At 40.6% G+C, this 24,843-nt stretch overlaps 2 protein-coding genes across 5 annotated transcripts in view; both read right to left on the bottom strand.

Annotated features, from left to right (window-relative positions):
* The window catches only part of LOC121735340 (stress-activated protein kinase JNK), a 132,915-nt gene that overhangs the window by 3,613 nt on the left and 104,459 nt on the right, over positions 1-24,843 (bottom strand). For 2 of the 4 annotated variants that reach the window (XM_042126130.1, XM_042126131.1), the window contains exons 4-10: positions 10,674-10,773; positions 10,134-10,292; positions 6,402-6,531; positions 5,894-6,091; positions 5,244-5,666; positions 3,720-3,845; positions 3,042-3,206 (exon numbers count right to left, since the gene is read on the bottom strand). In XM_042126130.1, the coding sequence (XP_041982064.1) occupies positions 3,042-3,206; positions 3,720-3,845; positions 5,244-5,666; positions 5,894-6,091; positions 6,402-6,531; positions 10,134-10,279 (1,188 nt within the window). In that variant the 5' untranslated portion in view covers positions 10,280-10,292; positions 10,674-10,773. Of the gene's footprint in view, positions 1-3,041; positions 3,207-3,719; positions 3,846-5,243; positions 5,667-5,893; positions 6,092-6,401; positions 6,532-8,367; positions 8,496-9,994; positions 10,056-10,133; positions 10,293-10,673; positions 10,774-24,843 lie in introns of those variants that run through there. The other 2 variants (XM_042126134.1, XM_042126132.1) reach the window with 2 other exon arrangements.
* Positions 1,241-2,122, bottom strand: LOC121735628. Its single transcript, XM_042126524.1, has one exon. It carries the CDS (start codon positions 2,120-2,122, stop codon positions 1,241-1,243), a length of 882 nt encoding a protein of 293 aa, XP_041982458.1.

Genomic DNA, 24,843 nt, shown 5'->3' on the forward strand with positions numbered 1-24,843 from the left:
TAAAAATTTAGCATACCGAGAAATGCCTTGAGCTGACGCACTGTTGAAGGAACAGGAAATTGGTTGATCGCCTGCACCTTGCTGTCCAAAGGCTTGGAACCGGCTGCCGAGATAGAATAACCTAAAAAAGTTACCTCAGGCACACCGAAGATGCACTTCTCCGTATTTATTAGCATGCCGTACTCCCTGAGCCTGTTGAAAAGTTGGCGAAGATGCTTCTCGTGCTGCTCCTCATCCTGGGAATAGACTAAGATATCGTCTAGATATACAAAAACGAAGTCTAGGTCCCGGGTAACCTCATCCATGAACCTTTGGAAGGTTTGGCCCGCATTCCGAAGTCCGAAGGTCATAAATGGGAACTCGAAGAGTCCAAAAGGAGTTATGATTGCGGTCTTCGGAATATCTGCAGCACTGACAGGTATCTGATTGTACGCCTTCAACAAATCCAGGGTGCTAAACACTTTGCAGCCAACAAGATCATGGGCAAAGTCGTGAATGTGTTTAATCGGATACCTGTCAGGCACAGTGCGGGCGTTCAACATGCGGTAGTCACCGCAGGGACGCCAACCGTTTTCCTTCTTGGGTGCTAGATGGAGAGGCGAAGCCCAGGGGCTCTGTGAAGGGCGAGCCGTTCCATTGGCAATCATGGCCTGGAACTCTTTCTGAGCTATCTTTAACTTGTCGGGTGCTAGACGACGTGGGGTACAGGAAACTGGAGGGCCTGGTGTCGTGCGAATGTGGTGAACAGTGTTATGAGTTACTGTGCGGTGTATACCGGTTGGACGGGTGAGCTCGGGAAATTCCTTAAGGATTTTGTGGTAACGAGTCTCACCTGTCAATATTTTAACAGAGGCTATGTCGGAATCCTTTACAATTTTAGCGTTACAAGATATAGAAGTGTTACAATCAAGCAATCTTTTGTTGCGGCAATCTACAATAAGATTATAATAATTTAAAAAATCTACGCCTATAATAGGCTTTGTAACATCAGCTACAACAAAACGCCAAGGAAACACTCTACGAAGGCTAAAATCTAAATTAAGGTGAACATAACCATAAGTACTTATACTAGAACCGTTCGCAGCACACAAATTATAGTCCGTTTTCGTACGACGATCACGCAGCAAGGACCGGGGGAAGACACAGAGGTCGCTACCAGTGTCGACCAGGAATTGCATCTTCGACTCGCAATCCGTCACGAACAGGCGACCAGTTGAGTTAGGGCAGTCAGCAGTCGCCATTATCGACCGCCCTTTGCGTTTCCCGCCATGTAGTCGCAGGGCTTCACGCATCTGCTGGCTTTCTCCGCATATTTGGCATGATACCAACAGAGCGGGAACTTGCGATAGTTGGAGTCGGATCGTCTTGACCTGGATGTTGATCCTCTTCGAGCAGGTCCCGATGATCTGGAACGTGGTCGGCTTCTTCTACCCGTCGAGAGTCGCTGAACCTGTCGTCTCAGCTCGGCTACTTCCCTGGCTAACGCGTCCAGTGCAGATCCAGGAACAGCTTGGCTGGTGGACGCCACAGCTGGCATGGGAGTGGCCAGTTCATGAACGCGATCGGCCAAATCCGCGAGGTCCTCGATGGAAGACGAAGATGGTTGACCAGCGAGCACTGTCTGGATACCGTGGGAGAGTCGGCTTGTCCAGATGGTCTTCAATAAATCCTGAGAGACGTCGGCACCGGCGAGGCTCTTGAGGTGACGCAGGAATTGCGAGGGCTTACGGTCTCCAAGCTCCTCGTGCATCAAAAGCTGCTTGATCTGCTTTTCCCTCGATGCCGACAGCCGTTTGATCAGCTCCCGTTTCAAGGTGTCATATTTATTTGCTGAAGGTGGGCTGATGATTATGTCCTTAATTTCTCTGGACTGCTCCACGTCCAGGTGGCCAATGACGTAATTAAATTTTGTCAGGTCATTTGTGATACCTGAGATGGCAAATTGTCCCTCCACCTGCGCAAACCATATCTCTGGTTCTTCCGGCCAGAATGGGGGAACACGTACACCGACTTTAAAAACATCGACATTGGGTATCGACTGTGTCCCCTCACTAGCAGCATCGTTCGACCGCGTGGCAGATTTTGTAGGCATGGCGCTGGCGTCGTGAAATTCCTTGTCCATATTCTAGGCGTGGTCACCAGTTTGGGGGTTGCGTCACCAGTATAGGTAACAATTCCAGTATGTATGTGAAGAAAAAGGTAACTCACGTTGAATAGTTTTATTCCACATACACATGTATATAGTTCCAACACAGAAGGCACAAAGAAAGTTCACGAAGACGATATAATATAGTTAATAGCGCACAGCACAAAGAAACAGCGGAAAGAGAAAATACATAGAAAATAGAAAGTCTATAGCGCAAAAGTAAGCAGTAGCGATACGGTTAGCGGCACACGTAATATGCGTGGCGCGGGGAGCGATTCCGACTAGACTACTGGCCGGCTCGAGTTGTACGCTCTGCGCGTACGCAAACAAAGGAACCGGTCCTGCTGTAGGGTGTGACGCGTATCGATAAATGCATGTCGATATGATGTATCGATGCATTGTATCGACATATCATATCGACATACGTGTTTGTGTATATGTAATGCTATACGTGTAAATATAATATTTATTATTATTAACTATTTATAAGTTTTAAGTTTAAGTTAGTTTTTATTATATTATTTATTATTTATAATAAAGGTTAGCGCTAATTATTTGTGTAGTAGGTGAGTAGCCTACAATTTTACACATTTTATTTATATGTAAATTGTCTGGCAGGTTTTGTGATCCTTAATAAAAAAAAAGAAAATAAAAATCCAATACACGAGTCTCGGTCTGACTTTGGGGCTTTCATGAATATTCCCATAGACTATAGAGTGTGAGGCATTATTATCTATCGATTACGATGATAACGTACACGTGGGCATGTAGGTTCAAATATTGTATACGCACGCGTGCGGAACAGAGACAGGCATAGCACAGAAGAGGGATGATGATGACGTACTCCACCACCTCCTGGTATATCAGCTGCTCCCACCGCCGGGTGATGACGTACCTATGTGGTGAGCGCGGGCTGGGCGTGGTCGGCGGGCGGGTGCGCGGGGGGCGGGGCGTGCGCGGGCGCCGCGTACTCCACCACCTCCTGGTATATCAGCTGCTTCCACTGATCGACGGTGTGCTCGCGCTCGTCCACCGAGTGGTCGTACGAGGCTGGCGCCGGCTGGAATGATAACGAGCACATTAATAATCATGGAGCTATGTAGCCGTAGGGTCTTTCGTGTCAAATAGACATATTGTGACAGCTATATCGTGACACATGACAGCTACACCGTGACATATGACAGCGAGTTGACACGATAGACCTTAAGGCTACCTAGCAGCACCTGGTGGCAAACGTTATATCAAAAATCCTCATTAGTTCTTTCGTACCAAATTTTTGATTTCGTACTAAATCAAGTAAATAAAACTAATACTTTTCAGAAATCTTCATTTTCAACAGGTGATGCAAAGTTAAACGAAGTTTGTCGACATCGATGTCATACACGTTGTACTGAACGTACACATGGGCGTGTATGTTCACATGTATACGTACGCTTGCGGGACAGAGACAGACAGAGCGCTGGAGAGCGTTTACCGTCGCGCGGGAGTGGGATGACAATGAGAGACGATGACCAGCATACGGGACAGAGACAGACTGTCTCCTGTGCATGTGTGCGAGGAGGACGGCACTCACCGCGTTGACCTCGCCCTCGTCGTACCACACGTTGATGTAGGGGTGCAGCAGCGCCTCGTCCACGGAAATGCGCCGCTCGGGGTCGATGACCAGCATGCGGGACAGCAGGTCCCGGGCCTGCGACGCCTGGAATAGTAATTACAGGGTCAAATTATAGTTTGTGCGTTTTAAGATGATATGGGTGACAGTTTTCATATTCCTTGCTACGGGTTTTTTTTACAAGAAAACAAAAAAAATCAAAATGTAATAAATTATATTCCATCTACAAAAATAAATGTTTCCTATAATTGTAAATGAATAAAAACGAAAAGTTGCTAAATGCTAACTTATTAATATAAAATTATAAATATTAACTGTAAAAAAATATTGTTACGAAAACATTTGAAAAATGTCAGATGCATGAAACGGAACTTATGTCAATAGAGATTGACCCTGTCGAATCGAAATCAAATCGATAAAAAGGGCGGCCATCTTAAATCGCTGGCACCACTGAAATGTCAGTACGAAATCGATAATTTCTATTGCAATTCCTTTACGAAGTGATTCGATATTTTTAAATTATCGATTAATTTTTGTTAGGTAACTTCCCTACTATTGTCAATTATAATGTGTCACGCATATCATCATAAAACGCACAAACTATAACGATTACAGGGTAATAACGCGAGAGGGTTAAGTACCGATTACAGGGTAACAACGCGAGGTAATACCAATTTCAGGGTTATTTACCTCAAATAATCGAGAATATTAACAAACACCTTCTACAGGGTCCTTCACTTCATATAGTTAAGGCAGGCCTTATATCTGCTGACGCAAATGTGCAAAAGTATTATCATACTTCAAAGCTATAAGGACATAACATTTCGGAGATAGGTATTATTATTATGACGGTAGAAACTTATAGCTTTGTCCACACTGTGCCTTTTTCTGTTCGTCAAAGGCATACGTTATAGCGCAGTCAACAGCGAACGTGAGGCATGCCCGCGACGTTGCGTTCCTTGACGCATTCAATTATTGAATGCGCCAATATGAAAGTTGATGACGAAAATTGAAGATGAAAGTGCAAAGTGTGGACATAGCTAATAGCATCGCAATGAGGGAAATGACAATGGCGCTATGTAACCGTAGGGTCTATCGTGTCAAACAGCTGTCATATGTCACGAAATAGCTTTCACATGTCACGATGTAGCTCTCATATGTCTGTCTGACACGAAAGACCCTACCGTCCCTCTGGTAGCAAATGATGTATCGAAAACCCTCATTACAAAAGATTATGAAAGTGACGAATTTACCACTGTCGCGTAATGGTCAATTCAGACCGCAACGCGACGCGTAGATGCATTTCTAAATTTGTACGCATTTGACAGATTTGCAAGACGTCTCACGCAATTGAAATCTGTCAATTCAGTACAAATTTAGAAATACATCTACGCGTCGCGTTGCGGTCTGAATTGACCCTTATACAACTCCAGAATGTCGTATCGGCTCGTAATAGCATTTCATTCTGATAGAGCCGGGACTTACCTTGAGACGGTTGTGCTCGGAGCTGTCAGACGGGAACAGTATATCGGGGAACAGCCTCTCGAAACTGTACCCGGCGTACCGCGGGCGATTCTCCACGTAGTTGCGCACAGTCGGCTGGAGGCGCGCCATGAACGCCGCGGACGGCGTGCCGAGCTGCTCGATGATCTTGTTCCACTGGTCGATGTGGTCAGTCCCTGGGAATAATACGCCACCGCGGATCATCTCCCCCATGATGCAGCCCACCGACCATATGTCCACGTTCTCCGTGTAGCCCATGCCGAGGATGACTTCGGGCGCGCGATAGTAGCGCGTCACGACGTAGGGGGTCATCATGAATGTGGTGCCGGCGGTGCGCGCGAGACCGAAGTCGAGGATCTTGAGCGTGCAGTCGCTCTTCACCACGATGTTGGACGGCTTCAAGTCCTGGAAATATTAGAAGTATAGCTCCTTGTCATTAAAATGAGGAAAACTTGACAGCATGGCAGCATTCGATGCAGAGACCTTAAGACTAATTTGTGCTGTTGTCGACAGTGGGTATACAATAACTGAAGTTACAATGAACAGGGTTGCTGAAGTAGGTACTTATTATTTTGATACCCCGTCAATATTTAGAGTTAATAACGTCTTCTTAATATTTTAGCTAAACAAACCCGATGTATGATCCCCGCCAAGTGGAGATGCTTGATGCCGCACAGCATCTGGTACAGCAGGTAGCTCATCCGCTCGTGGTCCAGGTCCATCTGGATGACCTGGCACAGGTTGGCGTCCATCAGCTCCATCACCAGGTAAACATCCTGGAACTCCTCTAGACTCTTCTGTGGCGTGAACGCATTTAAAAGGCCGATAATCTGAAAAACATATTTAGATACGTCAATAAAAAGTTTTGACTAAAGCGTTTGATTTATCTTACTATAGCTTTATATTAGTTTAGGGGCTAATCAATAGAATTCGGAATGCGACCGGTTAGTTACAAGTATTAATTCATGAACACAAATTGCACAAGTTAAGTAAGAAGTTATATTTTCTTTAATATTTGAAAATTAAAGGAGTTCTACAAGGTTATGTTTTATGTATAACTAGTTTTATACTTTATAACGCAGACGTTTTTATTTCTAGTAAACTCTACAGATTTAAGGAAATAACAGGAAGTATTCTTACGTTCTTGTGGTTAACAAGTTTCATAAGTTTAAACTCGCGGTAGGCGCGCTTAGCGTGCGTGACGTTCTGGAAAGGCCGCGACAGCTTCTTGATGGCGACATTTTGCTGCGTCACGGTGTCATACGCCGCGCTAAAACATTAAATGGTCGTCATTAATGAGAGGCATGCGAAAGAAAAGGCGTAAGGCATGATGAAAGAGACATGAGGTAAAGCAGGAGAGGTGTGAGGCACAACATGAGGAAGAGCTCTTCCTTATTATTAATATTAATATTATTTTAATATTCGTAACAACTAAGCTTAGTTGTTACGAATATTAAAATAATATTTTTCTTACAATTAAATAAGTTTGCATGATTTTTATTTTGTGAAATAGTAAGAACATTTTTAGTTAGTTCACATTATTTTCATGTTTTAGCAAAAATGTAAACGCATTAAAGCGGGCGAGGGTACCACAAGTCCACAATTGATTAATGACTGAAAGCGCAGAAACGAATCGAGTTAAGTACCTAATGATAAAATCTATGTTACATCATAAACTTATCTATATTATAAATAATAGTTATAAATAAAATAAATAATATAATAAAATAATGTAATACAAAAAATAAGTTTTCAAACACATAGCCATGCAGTAAAATGATATTAAGTTTTTATTATTAAAATCATCAAATTCAAACGCTGTTAAATACGAAAAGGTGGAATCCGAACAGCATTTAAAATGTGATAATATGAATTATTATAAGCATACAAAATCCTTCAACGACGCCGCATGTCAGTGAATAAATCCGATTAAATTGTGGAATGACACAGTCTCAAGTTGTAAATAACTTAATTTAAAAGATAAAATTTGTAAATAGCTTAGCACGCTGCAAGTAGAATTGAGTAATTTCGATGATATTCTGAACAGACATCAAAAACCCAATTTTAATATTGTGAAATACTTCCAAACTTCATCGACGAAGTCTCCACCAAAGGTCCCGAACTCGTTAATCGGTTAGTCCACGAAACCAAAGCTCTGAGCAGTGTTATATTTTCAATGAACATCGCGAGCACCAGCGTTAAGAAAACAAATAGCATGAAGGCATGAGACACTAGGCACCAAGGTATCAGGTACAACCCCAACCGTATCTTGTAACTTAAACTTGGCGATTTGCATTTGCTCCAATGACTAAGTCGCACTCACAAACTCGATGATGTCTATGAAATATATGACGAAGGCTGTTTGAACACTGACGCAACGCCGCGAACCGCGAAAATGCTTACAGACCCACTGTTCTGGGCCCCGATTCACAATGCGTGATTCGACTCGGATTCGGAAACTTCATCGCGCGACACTCAATAAACGCTCGCCGCGCTAGGCATTGACCAATGACCGCAGAGAATGTGCAGTTCAATCCTCGCTACGCTTAGGTCAGTCAAATTTTCAAAAACACGTCACCACACACATCTTTGCGATGCAGCTTTGGTAGAAACGTACCCTCAAGCTAGCTTTACTATCCAACTAGCACATAGCACGCGGTGCGTGCGTTTGTTGCCAATTTATTGTAAGCAACGGCTATTTAGGCTGCGTTTCCACTGAAGCGGAGCGGAGCTTAGCGGTGCTGAATTGACCAATCACCATGCTCGAAATCTTCGCTCCGCTTCGCTGTCATTCCGCTGGAATAGCACGATTGGTCAATTCGGGCACTGCTAAGCTCCGCTCCGCTTCAGTGGAAACACAGCCTTAAGTACGCCTGCCGCAAGGATCTTTAAATGTCGAAGTGTGCTATTAATTTCGTGATTCGCGGCATAGCGTCAGCGTCCCACGAAACCGTATTGACACTCAATCCGAATGCTGCGTCCTACTGTAACAAACGAGAAATGGCGTTGTTAGAGCAGGACACGGCATTCTCGTTCCATTGAGTCTCCAATTTGTATTAGGCCACCAAGTTTGAGCTACCAGGGCATCGTGTACCAGCAGACATACCAGACCATGCCCTGCGCGCCGGCGCCCCTGCGCACGAGCTCGGTGTACCGCACGGGTATTGTGAACACCGTGTCGCCCAGCTCCACCGAGTGGTACTGAAACATCTTACCGCCCGCGCGCGCGATCAGCTATAACAAAACCTTCACTGACTACGCGCCCTGCTATATACAATGTACATCCTGACTTGTATTATAAATGTGTTAATTGTCTGTCTGCCAGCCTGTTCGGCAGTCTGTCTGTTTCCTTGTCGCCGCTCTAAGCTTTAATAGCTGAACCAACTTAAATGAAAATCGGTATGGAGATGCTCTAAGGCCCGGAAAAGGACATAGGATAGTTTATATCGTTGCAAAAACTTCATGGGTACTACAAAGGAGTTGCTAAGGAGACATGGGACTACTAGCTGGGGTTTGTACTACTAATTTACATTTTTAACAAAATTTACAAGTACAAAATAATAGGCTAAATATTCAAAATAATACCATGCGAAAATTATAAAGTGAAATAAAATTTACATAATTATGTCACATTGGACAAGAGTTGTTGCTCGACCAGGAACATCGTATGGTGCAATAACAACGGCTTTAAATCAAATATTGAAGCACTGGAGCTAGCGCCAGACTGAAATTTCGTAACTGGTCGAGCAGCAACTTTGCCAATTATGTGCGTGGTGCAAGCTAAACTACAGCATGACTACAGCAGCTTATGCCAGGAATAAAATGTACAATAGCCAATAAAAAAACGTAAAATTAAAAATATACTGAAAATTTTATATTTAACATTGACACAACCTTAAATGCCAGCATTCTTTATCTTTTAAAGTTTCAACCAAATAAACAGCCTTCTATATTCCACAAAAAATAAATAATAATCCTACATAACATTACCAAAGTTTTCAAATAACTATCGCAGTATGAAATTGATTGGTCGGGTCATATTCAAAAGCCGGGCGCTTCGAGTGATACTCCATCTCTCGCCACAAGGGTCCTTCAACTCGCTCATAACCTGACTATATCGTATTGACGCAGCTCATTTATATTCCAGAAATACTTTTCATACTTTATTTCCTACTGAAACCTTTAAATACCCTCGCCCACTTTGATGGTCATGCAAGGATTCAATTACCTAAAATCTTTAGTGAGCAAAGAAAAATTTGGCGCCTAAATTAAGTAGCAATCACGTCGTGGCATATTTTCAGGATCGAGAGATACTGTGGCCTGCTCTATTCCGTCACCAGAACAGAGTGACAAACTGAAGAATACACCATGTCACTTCTGTGCAGACCGCTCTTCGTCCCGTTGGGCAAGAGAATGGTAGCTGCAAGCCCTCAACCATTACACTCACCAAAAATGGTTGAAGTCGATGGGCTTAATGAATTCTATTTCTCTATCTCCCTAAACCATTTTCAGGCGCAACCTCCTGAGAATAGTAAAGCTCCTCCTCATCCACGCTGCCTTTGCGAGCAGGACAGCGCTATTTGGTAGGCAGAGACTCTCACCATAGACTTTGCCCTGCGCGCTGGAGCCGACGGGCTTGAGTTTCTGGTAGCGCTTGCGGGTGGTGAAGCTCCGCTAACTCTTTGGTGTCTGTGCGAGCGGGATGGCGCTATCTGGTAGACAGAGACACTCACCAGACTATACCCTGTGCTCCGGAGCCGATGGGCTTGAGGTTCTGGTAGCGCTTGAGGATGGTGAAGCTCGCCAACCTGCACGCTGCCTGCTCATCGCGGTGTTGGGCAAGGGAGTGGCAAACTCTGCTGTAAAACTCACCAGACGATACCCTGTGCTCCGGAGCCGATGGGCTTGAGGTTCTGGTAGCGCTTGAGGATGGTGAAGCGCGTGTCGCCCACCTCCACGGTGTAGAAGTGCGGGTGGCGGGCCGGCGCCGACATGCTCGCGGGCGCCGCGTGGGGCATCGACTTCCCCTGCCTGAAACACGTCGATGGTCAGGACTTTTGATGATGTGGGTGAAAACAGATAATTCTTTGGAGAATATGAGATCGGAACAGACGGACTGGCACTTAAACGAGTGAGCGTTTTCGATATTTAAAATCCTTAATGGCTTCAACTAGAGAGATTGGGGATTTAGAGTGACACTGGCATGCAAAAGTCAGAGGGGTTGAAAATAAGAGAGGACTTGAAAATACCTATATTTTACCGATCAAGTCAGCTTTTCGTATGCATACCAGAGGGATGACTCCAATCGAATAATGTCAAGAATAAGTCGTGACTAGGGTGCAAGCCGTGCAACCAGTCAGCATCTCTTTCTCATCATGCCTTTCATCACAAATCTGAACTAAAAATACTCACTTTAATGTGTATTGGGTGTAGATGGCGTCTCTCGCTCCATATATCGCCCGAGTGTCGCTCTACCGTTCACGTGAGAATAAGATCGGCCTGACTATTGCGTCTGGAAACAAAGAGAACGATATTTTAATATTGGTAACGCTTTAGAGAATTATTTTGTATACAAAACACACATTTGACAACTTGACGCTCCGCTTCGCAGTCGCCTGGTCGCGTTTGGCCTTAGCTTTAAATGCCTAAAGTCCTAAACTATGAGCATAAATGTAATAACTAACATACGTTTTTCCGGGATAAAAAGTATTCTATGTCCATTCCCGGGACTCAAAGTATCTCCATACCAAATTTCGGCAAAATTGGTTCAGCGGTTTGGGCGTGAAGAGGTAACAGACTTTCGCATTATATATCCATACTACCATACTAATATTATAATAAGTATGAATGATGGATATGGTCTATGGATTGTGAGAAATCTAAGTTCTTAAGTTTCTTTAAATATCAAGAATATCAGAAGCATGTAAATAAACGTAAAGATTGCCACTCCGCGTCTAATTTCGCGCCCAAATTGTGTTTTACTTCAATTCGCGCCATATCATCTCGTTTGTAATTGGAATATCCGGCGCGGAAAAAATGAGTTTCTAGAAAACAATTTTGAACAACTTTTAGGCAATTTATAAAGCATGTTCTCTACGAAATTCTTCTTCGAAAAAAGAAGATACACAATATGTTATACCTTTTTTTATGAAATAAGGGGGCAAACGAGCAAACGGGTCACCTGATGGAAAGCAACTTCCGTCGCCCATGGACACTCTCAGCATCAGAAGAGCTGCAGGTGCGTTGCCGGCCTTTTAAGAGGGAATAGGGTAATAGGGGAGGGTAGGGAAGGAAATAGGGTAGGGGATTGGGCCTCCGGTAAACACTTGTATAATTGTGTTTACCGGAGGCCCAATCCCCTACCCTATTTCCTGTTTTGCCACTGTCTGACAGGTTAGAAAATTCACTTTACATACAAGACCAAAACACTGTATAATTAAAACACCTATAATATACACATAACAGCGTAGATCTTTCTAACAGTAAGAGACACTCAGACTTATTTTGTTTTGTCGTTCCACAACAAAATAAGAGGAATCTGATAAGTGAAGTCAGATACTGTATACTGTGTGTTAGAATTCATTGTATTTAAAGCAGAGAAATACACGAAAAACACCCAAATTTTGTGTGCAGTACAAAACAACCGAGTTGTTTGAATGTAACTCCACGTATTTCACTTATTTTCATTCGCAACCCGAAACCATTACATTACTCGTAATTAAGGTTTTCCAGCTTTACAACCGGCCGTAGAGAACATTCGAGCCCATAGATTATAATTACCGTTTTTTCCGTTCCCATTCAGCCGGCAAAAAGTATTTTACATAAAACCTCCTTTGTGTCTTTAGAAAATCACACCGCATTCAAGTTTCGCTCCAGTTAGGTTCTAGCGGTACAATAATTAGGAAGTTAAAATGTTCCTTTTAGTTATTAGCGACAAACTACGTCGTTTTCTCGGTTAAAACTTTCTCATTTTCACGATTGTGAGCTCGAAATGGAGTATTATAATTTATGAGTTATTGTTCTAACTTAGTAATCTTGCTTTAATTCGAAGGACCAATTATGGCTTATTTAACAAAGCCATATTTAGTTATTTAAGTCTATAAATTCACTTATATAATAGTACTATAAATGATTATATTATAATAGTATCGGATCCCATCTATAGATAGCGGCAGCCATTTTGAAAATATAAAACGAAACCTTTCAAAAATGGAATATAATCTCCATAAAAGCGATAAAGGATATATCGATTCTATCAGTACTCGCGGCTCCCTGGAGAGCTGTCGTCGGCTCCGGGGCCCAGATACGAGGCCCCAGCTAACGGGGGCACAGGGCCCCAAGCTAGCGGGGGCCTGGAACGACCGGGCCTCGCGATACGTCATCGTTTTCCGGGGTCGCTGACCTGATAAGCCCCGACGCAGACAAATGAATATTTGATAATGTTGTTGGACTCTACCGTCGCTTTAATGTTTGCTTTGATTTAGGATTAACGTAACGACGTATTTCCGTAAAATCAGGATATATTTCAATATTTACTATGCACTTCATGCTAAACAAAATTTAATACCTAATACTAATCGTTGTTCAAAAACAAACTTTGAAGACCTTTTTGTGGGACACCGATGAGAATTTTAAGAATTTAATATATTTAACAATTTTATACCTACTAGTTGCATACTTCATAGTTTTCTACTTATAATGCCTTTACTGCCAAATGATATCATTATGTATGGACTAATTATTTAAAAAAAACGTAACGAAGTTTGTATCTAACATCGTCGTATTTATTTACATAAAAAAAAAAGTCACCGCCTTTAGAATGGTAATAAGCTTTACTGGAACCCCTCCTTACCCTCCCCCTCTTTTTCCCCCCTTTGCCCACCGGACCCTATTTAAAATACGGAAATAATGAGTCCAAAAGAATAAAAGTTTGACGACATCTTGCGCCAAAGTTAAGTGTTGTACAAAAATTACCATCGCAAAACACAATTTGTGTGTTATGCAAATCGTTTGGGAGTTTAGAGTTGTTCTGGCTGTCCCTGGTCCGTGGTCGTAGCCCGTAGGTATTTTGTAAATGTCGATGTTATTATTTATTTTGTGGTTTAAGAAGTTGACATCATATTTTTTGTTTTATGCTCTGAATAACTTATGCTAAATAAGTACAAACGGAAATATTTCTTAACATATTTCATAGAACAAGTTGTTTAGTTAACTTCTGCGTTTTATATAGCTTTACTATGCTGTGACTAAAGGTGCTCAACAATAGTAATTTAGCCATTAAACACCTTTCAAGTGTCAAGTTAAAATTATGGTTAGAGAGATACATAACTCGTACAACCTTGCGACAGGCAGACCGACATATAAACACATTAATTTTATCATCTCGTATTATATTCCTTTATCTCAGTAATAGGATACAATAACAAAATTTCAGTTAGGTCCCGTTTTTTCTATTTAAATGACAAATAGGTAGTAGAGCCTGGTGACATACGGACCGTCACACTGACAGACAGCACAATAGACATAACTACCAGTAGTTCGACTGCAAAGAAACGGACAGGTTTCAATATCTGTCAAATTCGTCGGGTTTCACTAGGATTATGAACGGAATGTGCCTCGCGCTGGCTGATATAATTTATTTTTAAATATTTAAAATAAAGATTTCAAAATTGGATTCTGTCAATTTTAATCGCATGTGCCAAAACACAAACAACAATACGACCAAAGAGGAACACGTCCAGCGAATATGTCATAGTTTTGAATTCGTAGGTGACAATTTAACAACCCTAGCGACGATTTTCGTCATAATACGTCAAATTTAAAAATTTCAACATCAGTTCTAAGTCGGTATACTCTATCATTCTGTCTACTCTGCAAATAGGTAGTAGAGCCTGGTGAGATACGGACCGTCACACTGACAGACAGTAATAGAATCCGACAACGAAGTCTCACACACAATTTTAATTCATAAATCATAACCCTAAATACGAATCTAATTTACCCACTTACATTCACAAACTACACCTTTTCATCGCAGCACTAGAGTTAGAGACTGTAGGCGTTACACTTGACACACTAACCCCACAGCCAGGTGTTGACGGGCGAGTCGCGAGTCGCGACCCACGCTCGGGTTTATTCTAATTTATACTTTTCATTTATTCAAGTGCTTCACTAGCTTTTGCAAATGGTTGCGCTTGTTTTTTAATTTAATAAAATCAAAATCAATTAAACATTTTGAAGAGACTATAAAGTGTGTTACATAAAACTTAATAATTAATATTCTTCATTTCATATTACGAGCTAAGAATATACAGAAATATTATGGATGCCTTACAGGAGTAAAGATAAGTTATAGGCAGAAGACTATTAAAATCAACTGATGATAAAATATCTATAATTAAAGTTAACATTAAATGTCTCTGATTGCGGCACTTACCGCTGTACTCAGAGACATTTAATTACGATTAACCTTCAATTTAATGGAGAGTTTGACAGATAATGTATGGGGTTCAGGGGCGGATCTTGAATTTGTGGGGCCCTGGGCTAATACTGCTTAGGGGCCCTACCTAATTACTCAACTAATTGCCATTTTGACAAGAAACTGTTTTCTGTAGTGATGTATGTATATCTATATTCTATACTAATCTATACATATAAATAAAATTGGAGTGTTTGTTTGTAATATTAAAATAACCGTTTTTTACTACATGCATATGAATATTTAGACGGTACTTACACCAAAATAATAATTTTTAGAATTTTTGTCTGTCTGTATGTCTGTCTGTTTGTTCCGGCTAATCTCCGAAATGGCTGGACCGATTTTGATGGGACTTTTATTGGCAGATAACTGATGTAATAAGGAGTAACTTAGGCTACTTTTTAACCGACTTTCAAAAAGGAGGAGGATATTTTTTTACTTTTTTATTTTTACCTATGTATTTTACATTTTGTTGACGCGGACGAAGTCGCGGGTAACAGCTAGTATATTATAAAGCGGAAGAGTGTGTTAGTTTGTTTGCTTGTTTGTTTGAACGCGCTAATCTCAGGAACTCCTGGTCCGATTTGAAAAATTCTTTCAGTGTTAGATAGCCCATTTATCGAAAAAGGCTAAAGGCTATATTCTATCACGCTACGACTAATAGGAGTGAAGAAATAGAGGAAAATGTTGAATAAACGGGAGGAAATTATTCGAAAGGGCTTATTTGAACGTGCTAATCTCAGGAACTACTGGTCCGATTTGAAAAATTTTTTCAGTGTTAGATAGTCCATTTATCGAGAAAGGCTACAGGCTATATTTTATCACGCTACGACTAATAAAAGCGAAGAAAGAAAGGAAAATTTTGAAAAAACGGGAGGAAACTATTTGAAAGGGCTTATTTGAACGCGCTAATCTCAGGAACTACTGGTCCGATTTGAAAAATTCTTTCAGTGTTAGATAGTCCATTTATTGCAAAAGCCTATAAGCTATATTTTGTCACGCTACAAAGGAGGAGCGAAGAAATAGAGGGAAATGTGGAAAAAACGGGGGAAATTATTTGAAAGGGCTTATCTTACGAACTACTGGAGATTTTTTTCTGTTATTCGGCCCACGTAAATTAGATATTTCACAAATTAGTCCACAAAAAATAGCCTATGATCCTTCACGTGGTCTACTTCTTATCTGTGCCAAATAACAGAAAAATTGCTGCTCCAGTAATTCGTGAGATAAGCCCATTCAAATAATTTCCCCCGTTTTTCCTTAATTTCCTCTATTTCTTAGCTCCTATTGGTCTTAGATTAATAAAAAAAAAAGCTTATAGCCTTCCTCGATAAAATATGGCCTATCCAACACTGGAAGGATTTTTCAAATCGGACCAGTAGTTTCTGAGATTAGCGTGTTCAAATAAGCCCTGTCAAATAATTTCTCCCCGTTTTTTCTACATTTTCCTCTATTTCTTCGCTCCTATTAGTCTTAACGTGATAAAATATAGCCTATAGCCTTTCTCGATAAATGGGCTGTCTAAGACTGAAAGAATTTTTCAAATCGGACCAGTAGTTCCTGAGATTAGCGCGTTCAAACTAACAAACAAACTGCAAATTCTTTTATTTGGTCATCGCACTGTAGGTCCTTTGTTAAATAGAAATTTATCGAAAGAACTGATAATTGATGATGACATTGTTTTCTATATACGACATCCTGGAGAAAGAACGCTCTGCTCCCCGTGTATTATATTTCTCTATGGCTCTGCTTCACAGCTAGTGATCGGCATCGTTAAAAATCTTTAAGATGGTGTAGCAGTTTGGGAAAACATCAACAAGTTTCTTTTCATAAATTAGCCAAAAAATTTCACTGCAAGAGGTGTAAGACTCTGTCTTTGACTGCAGTCAGTAAGATTTTAACTGAATGCACTCATTCACTTAATGTTCGTCTACGGCATTTAGATAATGCGCCAACCTTATGATCAGCTTTTTTTTAATTCTAGATAATTTTTATTGACAATATCGTCTATTGGTTTCAGTTCGATTGGGGGCCCTGGGCTGCAGCCCAAAAAGCCATATAGTAGATCCGCCCCTGATGGGGCTTATGTCAAAATTTTGAATTAATTACATTTAAGTAATTAATGTTCCACTCTGAGTGCGGCAGTGAGAGGCGAATATTAACTACTTATGTAATTAAATGATTCAAATTCTTCATTCAATTTAAGTTTAATCATCATTAAATCTCTCTGATTGTGGTCGTAAGAGCTTCTATAGTCTATACAACCCTAATAAAAAGTCTTATCAACATTATCCTCAACTTTTATGAAAATACTAAAACCTAGGGATGATTATATAATATTAAAACAACTCTGCAGTCTTCGCCGACTCAGCGGATCGATACCGTGGTCGTAAATAAACCCGGCGGAGTCCTGACTCAGGGCGAAATAGGAACCTATTATAAGGGTCGCCGTAGGCATATTATGGTAGCTTGAAGTTAGTTTAACAGTATTAGCATTGAATTACTTCATAGTAAAACTTTATACGTAGGAGAGCCATGCTTCGGCACGAATGGGCCGGCTCGACCGGAGAAATACCACGTTCTCACAGAAAACTGGCGTGAAACAGCGCTTGCGCTGTGTTTCGCCGAGTGAGTGAGTTTACCGGAGGCCCAATCCCCTACCCTATTCCCTTCCCTACCCTCCCTATTACCCTATTCCCTCTTAAAAGGCCGGAAACGCACCTGCAGCTCTTCTGATACTGCGAGTGTCCATGGGCGACGGAAGTTGCTTTCCATCAGGTGACCCGGTTGCTCGTTTGCCCCCTTATTTCATAAAAAAAAAGACTAGCTGTGCCTCGCGATGTTACATGCGGTTTTTTAAGTGAAAGTAAATTGCGTATGAGCGGTAGATAAAAATATTTCACGAATTCATTTTTATTGATTTAATTAATCACATGAAATGTAGCCGATAGGTTAATCCAGGATGTCAGCTAACATCATCCCAAATTTTATCGAAATTGCGACTCTATAATATCAGTATGACTAGATTTTGTGAAATTGTTTTTGAATACGATAAACGTAAAAGTTTTGGTAATTTTAAGTTTAAACATAATTTTACTTTTCCCCTGGAGCATGAATAAAAGTGCTTCCTCTCATAACTTCTCACAAGATGTTATAACACTCAACGAAGAAATACCAAAGATTTACCCAGGAATTTCGACATCGTTCGTAAAGTTGAATCGTTTATCATAAAGTGTGTTCAAAACACGAGTCGCTACAACACTTCCGAATTTCTTTTTTTTTTATGAAATAAGGAATGGAAAGCAACTTCCGTGGACACTCGCAGCATCAGAAGAGCTGCAGGTGCGTTGCCGGCCTTTTAAGAGGGAATCGGGTAATAGATGGGACGGGAAGGGAATATCGGAGGGTAGGAAAGGGAAAAAGGGTAGGGAATTGGGCCTCCGGTAAACTCACTCACTCGGCGAAACATAGCGCAAGCGCTGTTTCACGCCGGTTTTCTGTGAGAGCGTGGTATTTCTCCGGTCGAGCCAGTTTTCCATTAACGTCTTCGGTCGAGACGTTAATGGAAAGGACGGAATGTTTCGGAGGTTTTTCGACAGCAAATCTATTTAACAGCGTTGTTGCTTGATGATTGGTTGAAAATTTGACGTTATAGGTCTACCAGCATATGATGGCAAAAAGTGAGAAAAGAAATTGACTCTAGCAATACCGGAATAGTTGGAATAAACCATTTTGATCCTTTTTTTCCTTATTAAGGCTGGTTCTGTGTGTAAAACGAAAGATCTTTTAAGAAGATTTTTAAGAAGATCTTTTTTGAAAATCTGCCATCAAAATTTGCCATCAGATCCGGGTAGACCTGTAGTGTATACGCAGTGTATCTACATAGTAGATACTTAACATTGTCTCATAAACACCAGTAGTGGGGATGCAGTCTAAATAAATCATCTGTCAAGTAGTCAATATCTCTCAGTTGCATAGTGACAGTGACAATGGATAGACGTGCGCTCCGCAGTGGTGCTGGGTGTATTAGTGAGCCAGTGTCCCTAGGATACTACAAGACCTATACAAATCAAGAGCGTTAGTGACTATATAAACTATCAATAATTAATAACGCCTCCGTGGTCTAGTGGTACAGAGCGCGGCTCTTGACTCGGAGGTCGTGGGTTCGATTCCCGCGTTGGAAACATGTTATTTCCAAGTTTGGTTAGGACAATGCAGGCTGATCACCTGATTGTCTGACAAGTAAGATGATCCATGCGTCGGATGGGCATGTAAAAAGTCGGTCCTGCGCCTGATCTCTCGCCAGTCGTGTCGGTCTTCCGTCCCACTGGGTTATGAGAGTAAAGGAATAGAGAGTGCTCTTGGCTACTGCGCACACACTTGGGCACTATAAAATGACTCCTGCGTAGCTGGCCTGGTTTCAATGAAACCGGCCACCGTCACGGAAATCGGTGTGGGAGCTATTATTATTATTATCAATAATTGTGAAAATGAAACCGGAAATGAATGCAGAATTCATACGGCGATGTAACTAAAAGAGAATTCGCTCTTTTCGTTCGTCTGTCTGTCACCAATTAGTAATTACTAATTAGTATATTATAAGCTATTTACATATTTTATAGTATACTGAAATATTTATACATATTTATATTTTATGCACTTGAAACTAATCCGTGACTAGAATCACAGTCAATCACGATGGGTAGTATAATATATCTCTACACCATTTCTAGACACTCCATAGACGTCAGATAATTATAATACAATAATATCTATGGACGCTTCACACCACATCAGTCTGGCCCCGTGGTAAGTACCTAAAGTGTGTTACGGGTACCAGACAACGGAAATATATTTAATACTTTTATATTATACATATATTTAAGATTTTTATTATATGACACACATATTTAATACACATCCATGACCCACTTTGAAAACTTTTTGTTCCGTCGGCGGTATTCGAACCCGCGACCCCCGGCTTGAGCTACCAACAGCCCACCAACTGAGCCATGACAGAGGTCGTCAAATCTCTATAATGATATACATATTATCTTAATTCTCAAGTCATGTCGAGTCTCTACAATGGAAACGCTATCTCCACCGAGTGTCAAGTACTAAGCTGGTATTCGAATAGTAAATATTTTTCTACAATAATCTATATTAAACATTCAATGTATTAACAGAAAAATTGTCGGACCTACGTTGTTTGTTCGGATAACGTCAAGTCAATGTAAGTCTTGATCTCTTAGTTTGCCTAGAGATAACGACACGAAATAACCGTACGTGGGAGAGCCATGCTTCGGCACGAATGGGCCGGCTCGACCGGAGAAATACCACGTCCTCACAGAAAACCGGCGTGAAACAGCGCTTGCGCTGTGTTTCGCCGAGTGAGTGAGTTTACCGGAGGCCCAATCCCCTACCCTATTCCCTTCCATACCCTCCCCTATTCCCTTCCCTTACCTACCCTCCCCTATTACCCTATTCCCTATTAAAAGGCCGGCAACGCACCTGCAGCTCTCTGATGCTGCGAGTGTCCATGGGCGACGGAAGTTGCTTTCCATCAGGTGACCCGTTTGCTCGTTTGCCCCCTTATATCATAAAAAAAAAACTTTTGCTACATAATACTTAATAGTAGTCTGAAATAAAGATATTTGTTTAACCATGCCTGGTTACCAGGTGGTAGGATAGTGTCGGAATAGCTTTCGAAAACATGAGTCCACCAGACGGCTCTTCGTTTTTCTCGGTTCTGCCTCCTAGGTCCTAGCAGTAAATAAAATATAATATTACAAACACTCAATAATATGTAAGTCTACGATTTGCTTATGAAAAATGTCTCCGATATCACAAGGCATTCAAAAGGCACATATTAAGGCGTTTAAAAGACCATCGTAAGTAAAATTCCGTGTTGTGCACATACCTTTACCGTGTTCAGTAAAAAACGTTAAGGTTTGTGAGCAAAATCAATCGAGCGTGGGTTGAGCCTTCCGCGCGATCGGAGAGCCCTTTCGTTCTTTATTTAAATAACTTAGGGACGGACACTGGTCGGGGGAGAGGGATAGGTATAGGAGGGAACGAGACGGACTTGATTCTATTACAATTCGATACTATCTGAATTACAAATATGGAGGTCTTCATTAATAATCTGGCAATAAATAAATTGAAGACATGAGCTTAAGAAGCAGGTAAGTTGCAGTTATTAGAATATTATGTCGTTTTTTCCATAAACGCAGGCTTAGGACCGGTGTGTATAGCCAGATATACAATCCAGATGATAAAGTAGTATGTTACAAGGTGTGTTGAAATTATAAGAGAAGAAACAATTAATTGCTCTTACTCGTATGTTATAAAATGTTAGTTCAAAAATTAAATTATATGATTCCTCCACTCACGTCTTCAATTGTTTTATGACTTTTACGCACAAGCAAGACTGCGAACATTGCAAGAAACAATACTTAATATGACAGTTTGTTTCATCATCACGATGATGAAACAAACTATAAACTGTCATATTATGTCAGCAGGTTGAATTTCTTCCGGTCCTGGGCTAATTTCTTTAATTTTGGGTACCTACATCTACGACGTTTCCTGAGTTTTTTTTACATAAAAACTAGCTGTCCCGGCAAATGTTGTTTTGCCATCTAAAGTATTTCGCCCAGTGATATTAAAAAAAAAAGATCATTAATTTCGCCCATATTATTTTATTGGAGTGACTAAATAAGTACGTCACCATGGCAACGTCCATCGCTATCCCGTCGCACAAACAATTGTCGCCGTCAGTCTCGAGTTGTAATAATTTACTATTATTTATTCAACAAATGCACTTATCAATATAAAAAGTACCCAGGAGCCGATTCTCAGACCCACTGAATAAGCATATAAAATTTGGTTAAAATCAGTAAAGTCGTTTCGGAGGAGTACGCGGTCCAACATTGTGACACGAGAATTTTATATATAAGATGAAACTCTTGCATCATCAGTACACTTGCAGGCTGTACTTCCGTCATCATGTAATAACCCAGGCTAGTTTTGCATCCACATTCGGTCGCGCTTGCCAAGTGGGTCAAAACACGCCTGAACCTTCATTGGGAACAATTCTGCACTTCTTGTGGTTCAACTGCCGAATGTAATTCCAATGCTGTCGTTTTGTAATGAACGAAACCTTACCTTTAAGAAAGGTAAGGTTTCGTTCGGGCTGTGTTTGTCTATGTGTTATTACTTTTTGTCATACGGTAAAATGATTAGAATTAATTCAACTAAGTTTAAGAGTAAACTATTTAAACCAGTTATACTGAACCTGCGGCCCGCCGCCGGGACTTTATCTATGGCCCGCGTGAAGTCAAACCATTTTTAAATTCACTCCCACCGAAAAAAAAACCGTTTAAAAAAAAGGTTGATTAGCACTGGTTTAAACCTTTAAACACCAATAGAACTAGCATTAATACAATATATATTATCCTAATATTGATTTACGTATTGTACACGTAGCACTTCGTAGATGTACTACGTCATGCTACGGCGTAGCTAACGATGTAGCTGACCACTATATTTTACCCGACACTCGGCTAAAATATGCTAATGAGCTACAAACGACAACGGAAAGGTAATGTTTAATCATATTAATGTACTATCGAGGAAATTGATTCCTAGGCAGTTGACAGACCAACGTCATTTGGTCGGATCATGTCAACTCAATGTTAATTATTATTGTGATCTGTCGACTGGGATTGACGTAACGCGACCAAACTACGTAGGAAGGGGACCTCCCTATGTGCCTATGAATCAACTTATCTGACCTGTACATTATGTTCAAATCACCGTAGCCTATAATAAAATAACAACTGTTTTATTTAAGCATATTTGGAATATAGTTGTGACTTTTGATTATGTTTCATTCATTCAATATACAAAAACTATCATTTATAGACTATAAGCCGCACTCAGAGACATTTAATTATGATTAACATTCAATTTAATGAAGAGTTTGACAGATAATGTATGAGACTAATGTCAAAATTTTAAATTATTTAAGTAATTATTTATTGATGTTCGACTCTGAGTGTGGCATTTAATATGGATTCCATTCATATCATTCTTCAGTCATATTCTCGTATACGTTATAAACCACAGCTCGTCTACGTGATTTACGTGTGACGGTGCATATTCATTTCCCGCGGGCGCCGTACTACGTGCTACGGTGTAACGACTAATCTACGTTATGACCCACATTGTTTATTCCCGGACTACGGGCTACGGTCATGTAATTACTAGTCACAACACTAGTAGGGTTAGTAAGTTGCAAGTTGTCAATGTGATCACTGATCAGTATCAGCAATTTAATTATACACGGGGTCCCAATTATCACACCTCGAATCTCGGATGCATATCAGCTGTGTAGGGTGATACCAGATTACTAAAGGTCACTTATGTCGCTAATAATAATCATTACCTAAGCGGGCCATTTGACAATAAGCGGGCTATTTCACAATAAGGCTGAAACGTGGGCGCGTTCAATATTAACCCAAGACGGTCAATATTTTTGCACAATACGTGTTATTGCATAATAGATTTGATCGTCTCTAGACCGATATATCCGGGTAAGAATGTCTAGGAGTTTTGTTCTTTTTCTTATATCTACGTTACTGACTCTGTCTTTGATTTTTAACCCTAGCATGATTCTTTCCATAGCACGTTGACATTTTGATAATATAAGCAGTAAGGCATATACGACCTTTCCTAAATAACTGTTTTATTTCTGTCAACCTTACAAGCTCACAGACCTTACCTTTCATTAATATTACTAGATGACCCGACAAACACTTTTTTGCCGTATACGTTGCGGGATTATACTTGACACCGTTCCGTCCTAGAGAGGAGTTATCAGAATATCAGTAGCGTATGTCTGTCTGTCTGTTCTGTCTTTAGTAATATCAAATATGTCTTTAGCTGGTTAAAATAAGTAATTGAATATTGTTTCCTAGTATTTATGTGCATGATGGAAGAGACTGGTCTCCACGACACAGGGAATCCTAGTGTGGAGATCAGAGTTTGTGTAAGATTAGCGTGTAAGTTTCTTTAAGCGAAATAAAGATTTGTTTGTTTGTTTGTCTGACATAACAACTCCTCGTTTGAAAGTAAAGACAACTCCTTTCAGAACCTCCAACTTCCATACAAACTTCGATAGCCCGATTCGGGTTAGAATTAAATCCTCATTCATAACTCATAGCACATCCCTAGCCCACCGATATGATCTCTCGCCGATACATATCTGTGCACACGGTCGATACAGCTCACACGATTGGACGCACACCATTTCACTATCGGTACAAGCTAGCCAATAACGTGGTATAAATATTATACTGTATTTTAACTCGGTTTTACATTGCCATGAAATCGTTACGTGGAAATTCTTTTATTACTAAACTTCGACACAATTTTTCGGGATAAAATATTCCTATGTGCTGGGACTCGGATTATCTAAATAACGAATTTCGTAAAAATCGGTTTAGAGGTTTTAGCGTTTATTTTTTTAAATAAAATTGTTGTGTAGTTAAAATAGCATTTTGTATCGTAGTGCTTTATTTGTAAAGAATAGTAATGAATTGATGTAAATAAGCTCGGTACTATGGCAACGACCAAAAGTAGCATAGATAAAGTATATGTCAGCTCTCCCCCACTATTCCAGAATGCCTTGCGTAGGCAAGTGCTGCTGTAGGTTACTTCATAGAGCAACTGCTACAGCATCCGTAGTATTGGTTTTAAGTTGGTATCCGCCGAGGAAGGGATTCAATTTATTTCAGAGCATTCAGGACTAGCGGGGGAGAGCTGATATATATACTACATTCTCCATAAAGTCATGACAGTGACGTTGCCATGGTACCACAGTTGTTTACCAGACTACAATAAATTATTGTTACAATAAAGTCTTTACTACAATACAAATGGTATTTTAAATATACAATAAAAATCAAAGAAACTATAACAAGAGAAAGCTGTTTAGTAGTCAGAGAATACTTTCAGATCGTTTTTAAAAAGAAAACTCAATTATATTTTTATTGAGATAGCGACGCGATATGGGCTTTATTTTTAAACTAGCTGCGCCCC

This window comes from Aricia agestis, chromosome 17 (assembly GCF_905147365.1).
Source record: "Aricia agestis chromosome 17, ilAriAges1.1, whole genome shotgun sequence".
Classification (NCBI taxonomy): domain Eukaryota; kingdom Metazoa; phylum Arthropoda; class Insecta; order Lepidoptera; family Lycaenidae; genus Aricia; species Aricia agestis.

What these genes read in the sequence shown, in the direction of transcription:
- LOC121735628 (XM_042126524.1), bottom strand. Translation starts at nt 2,122, where the DNA reads ATGGACAAGGAATTTCACGACGCCAGCGCCATGCCTACAAAATCTGCC.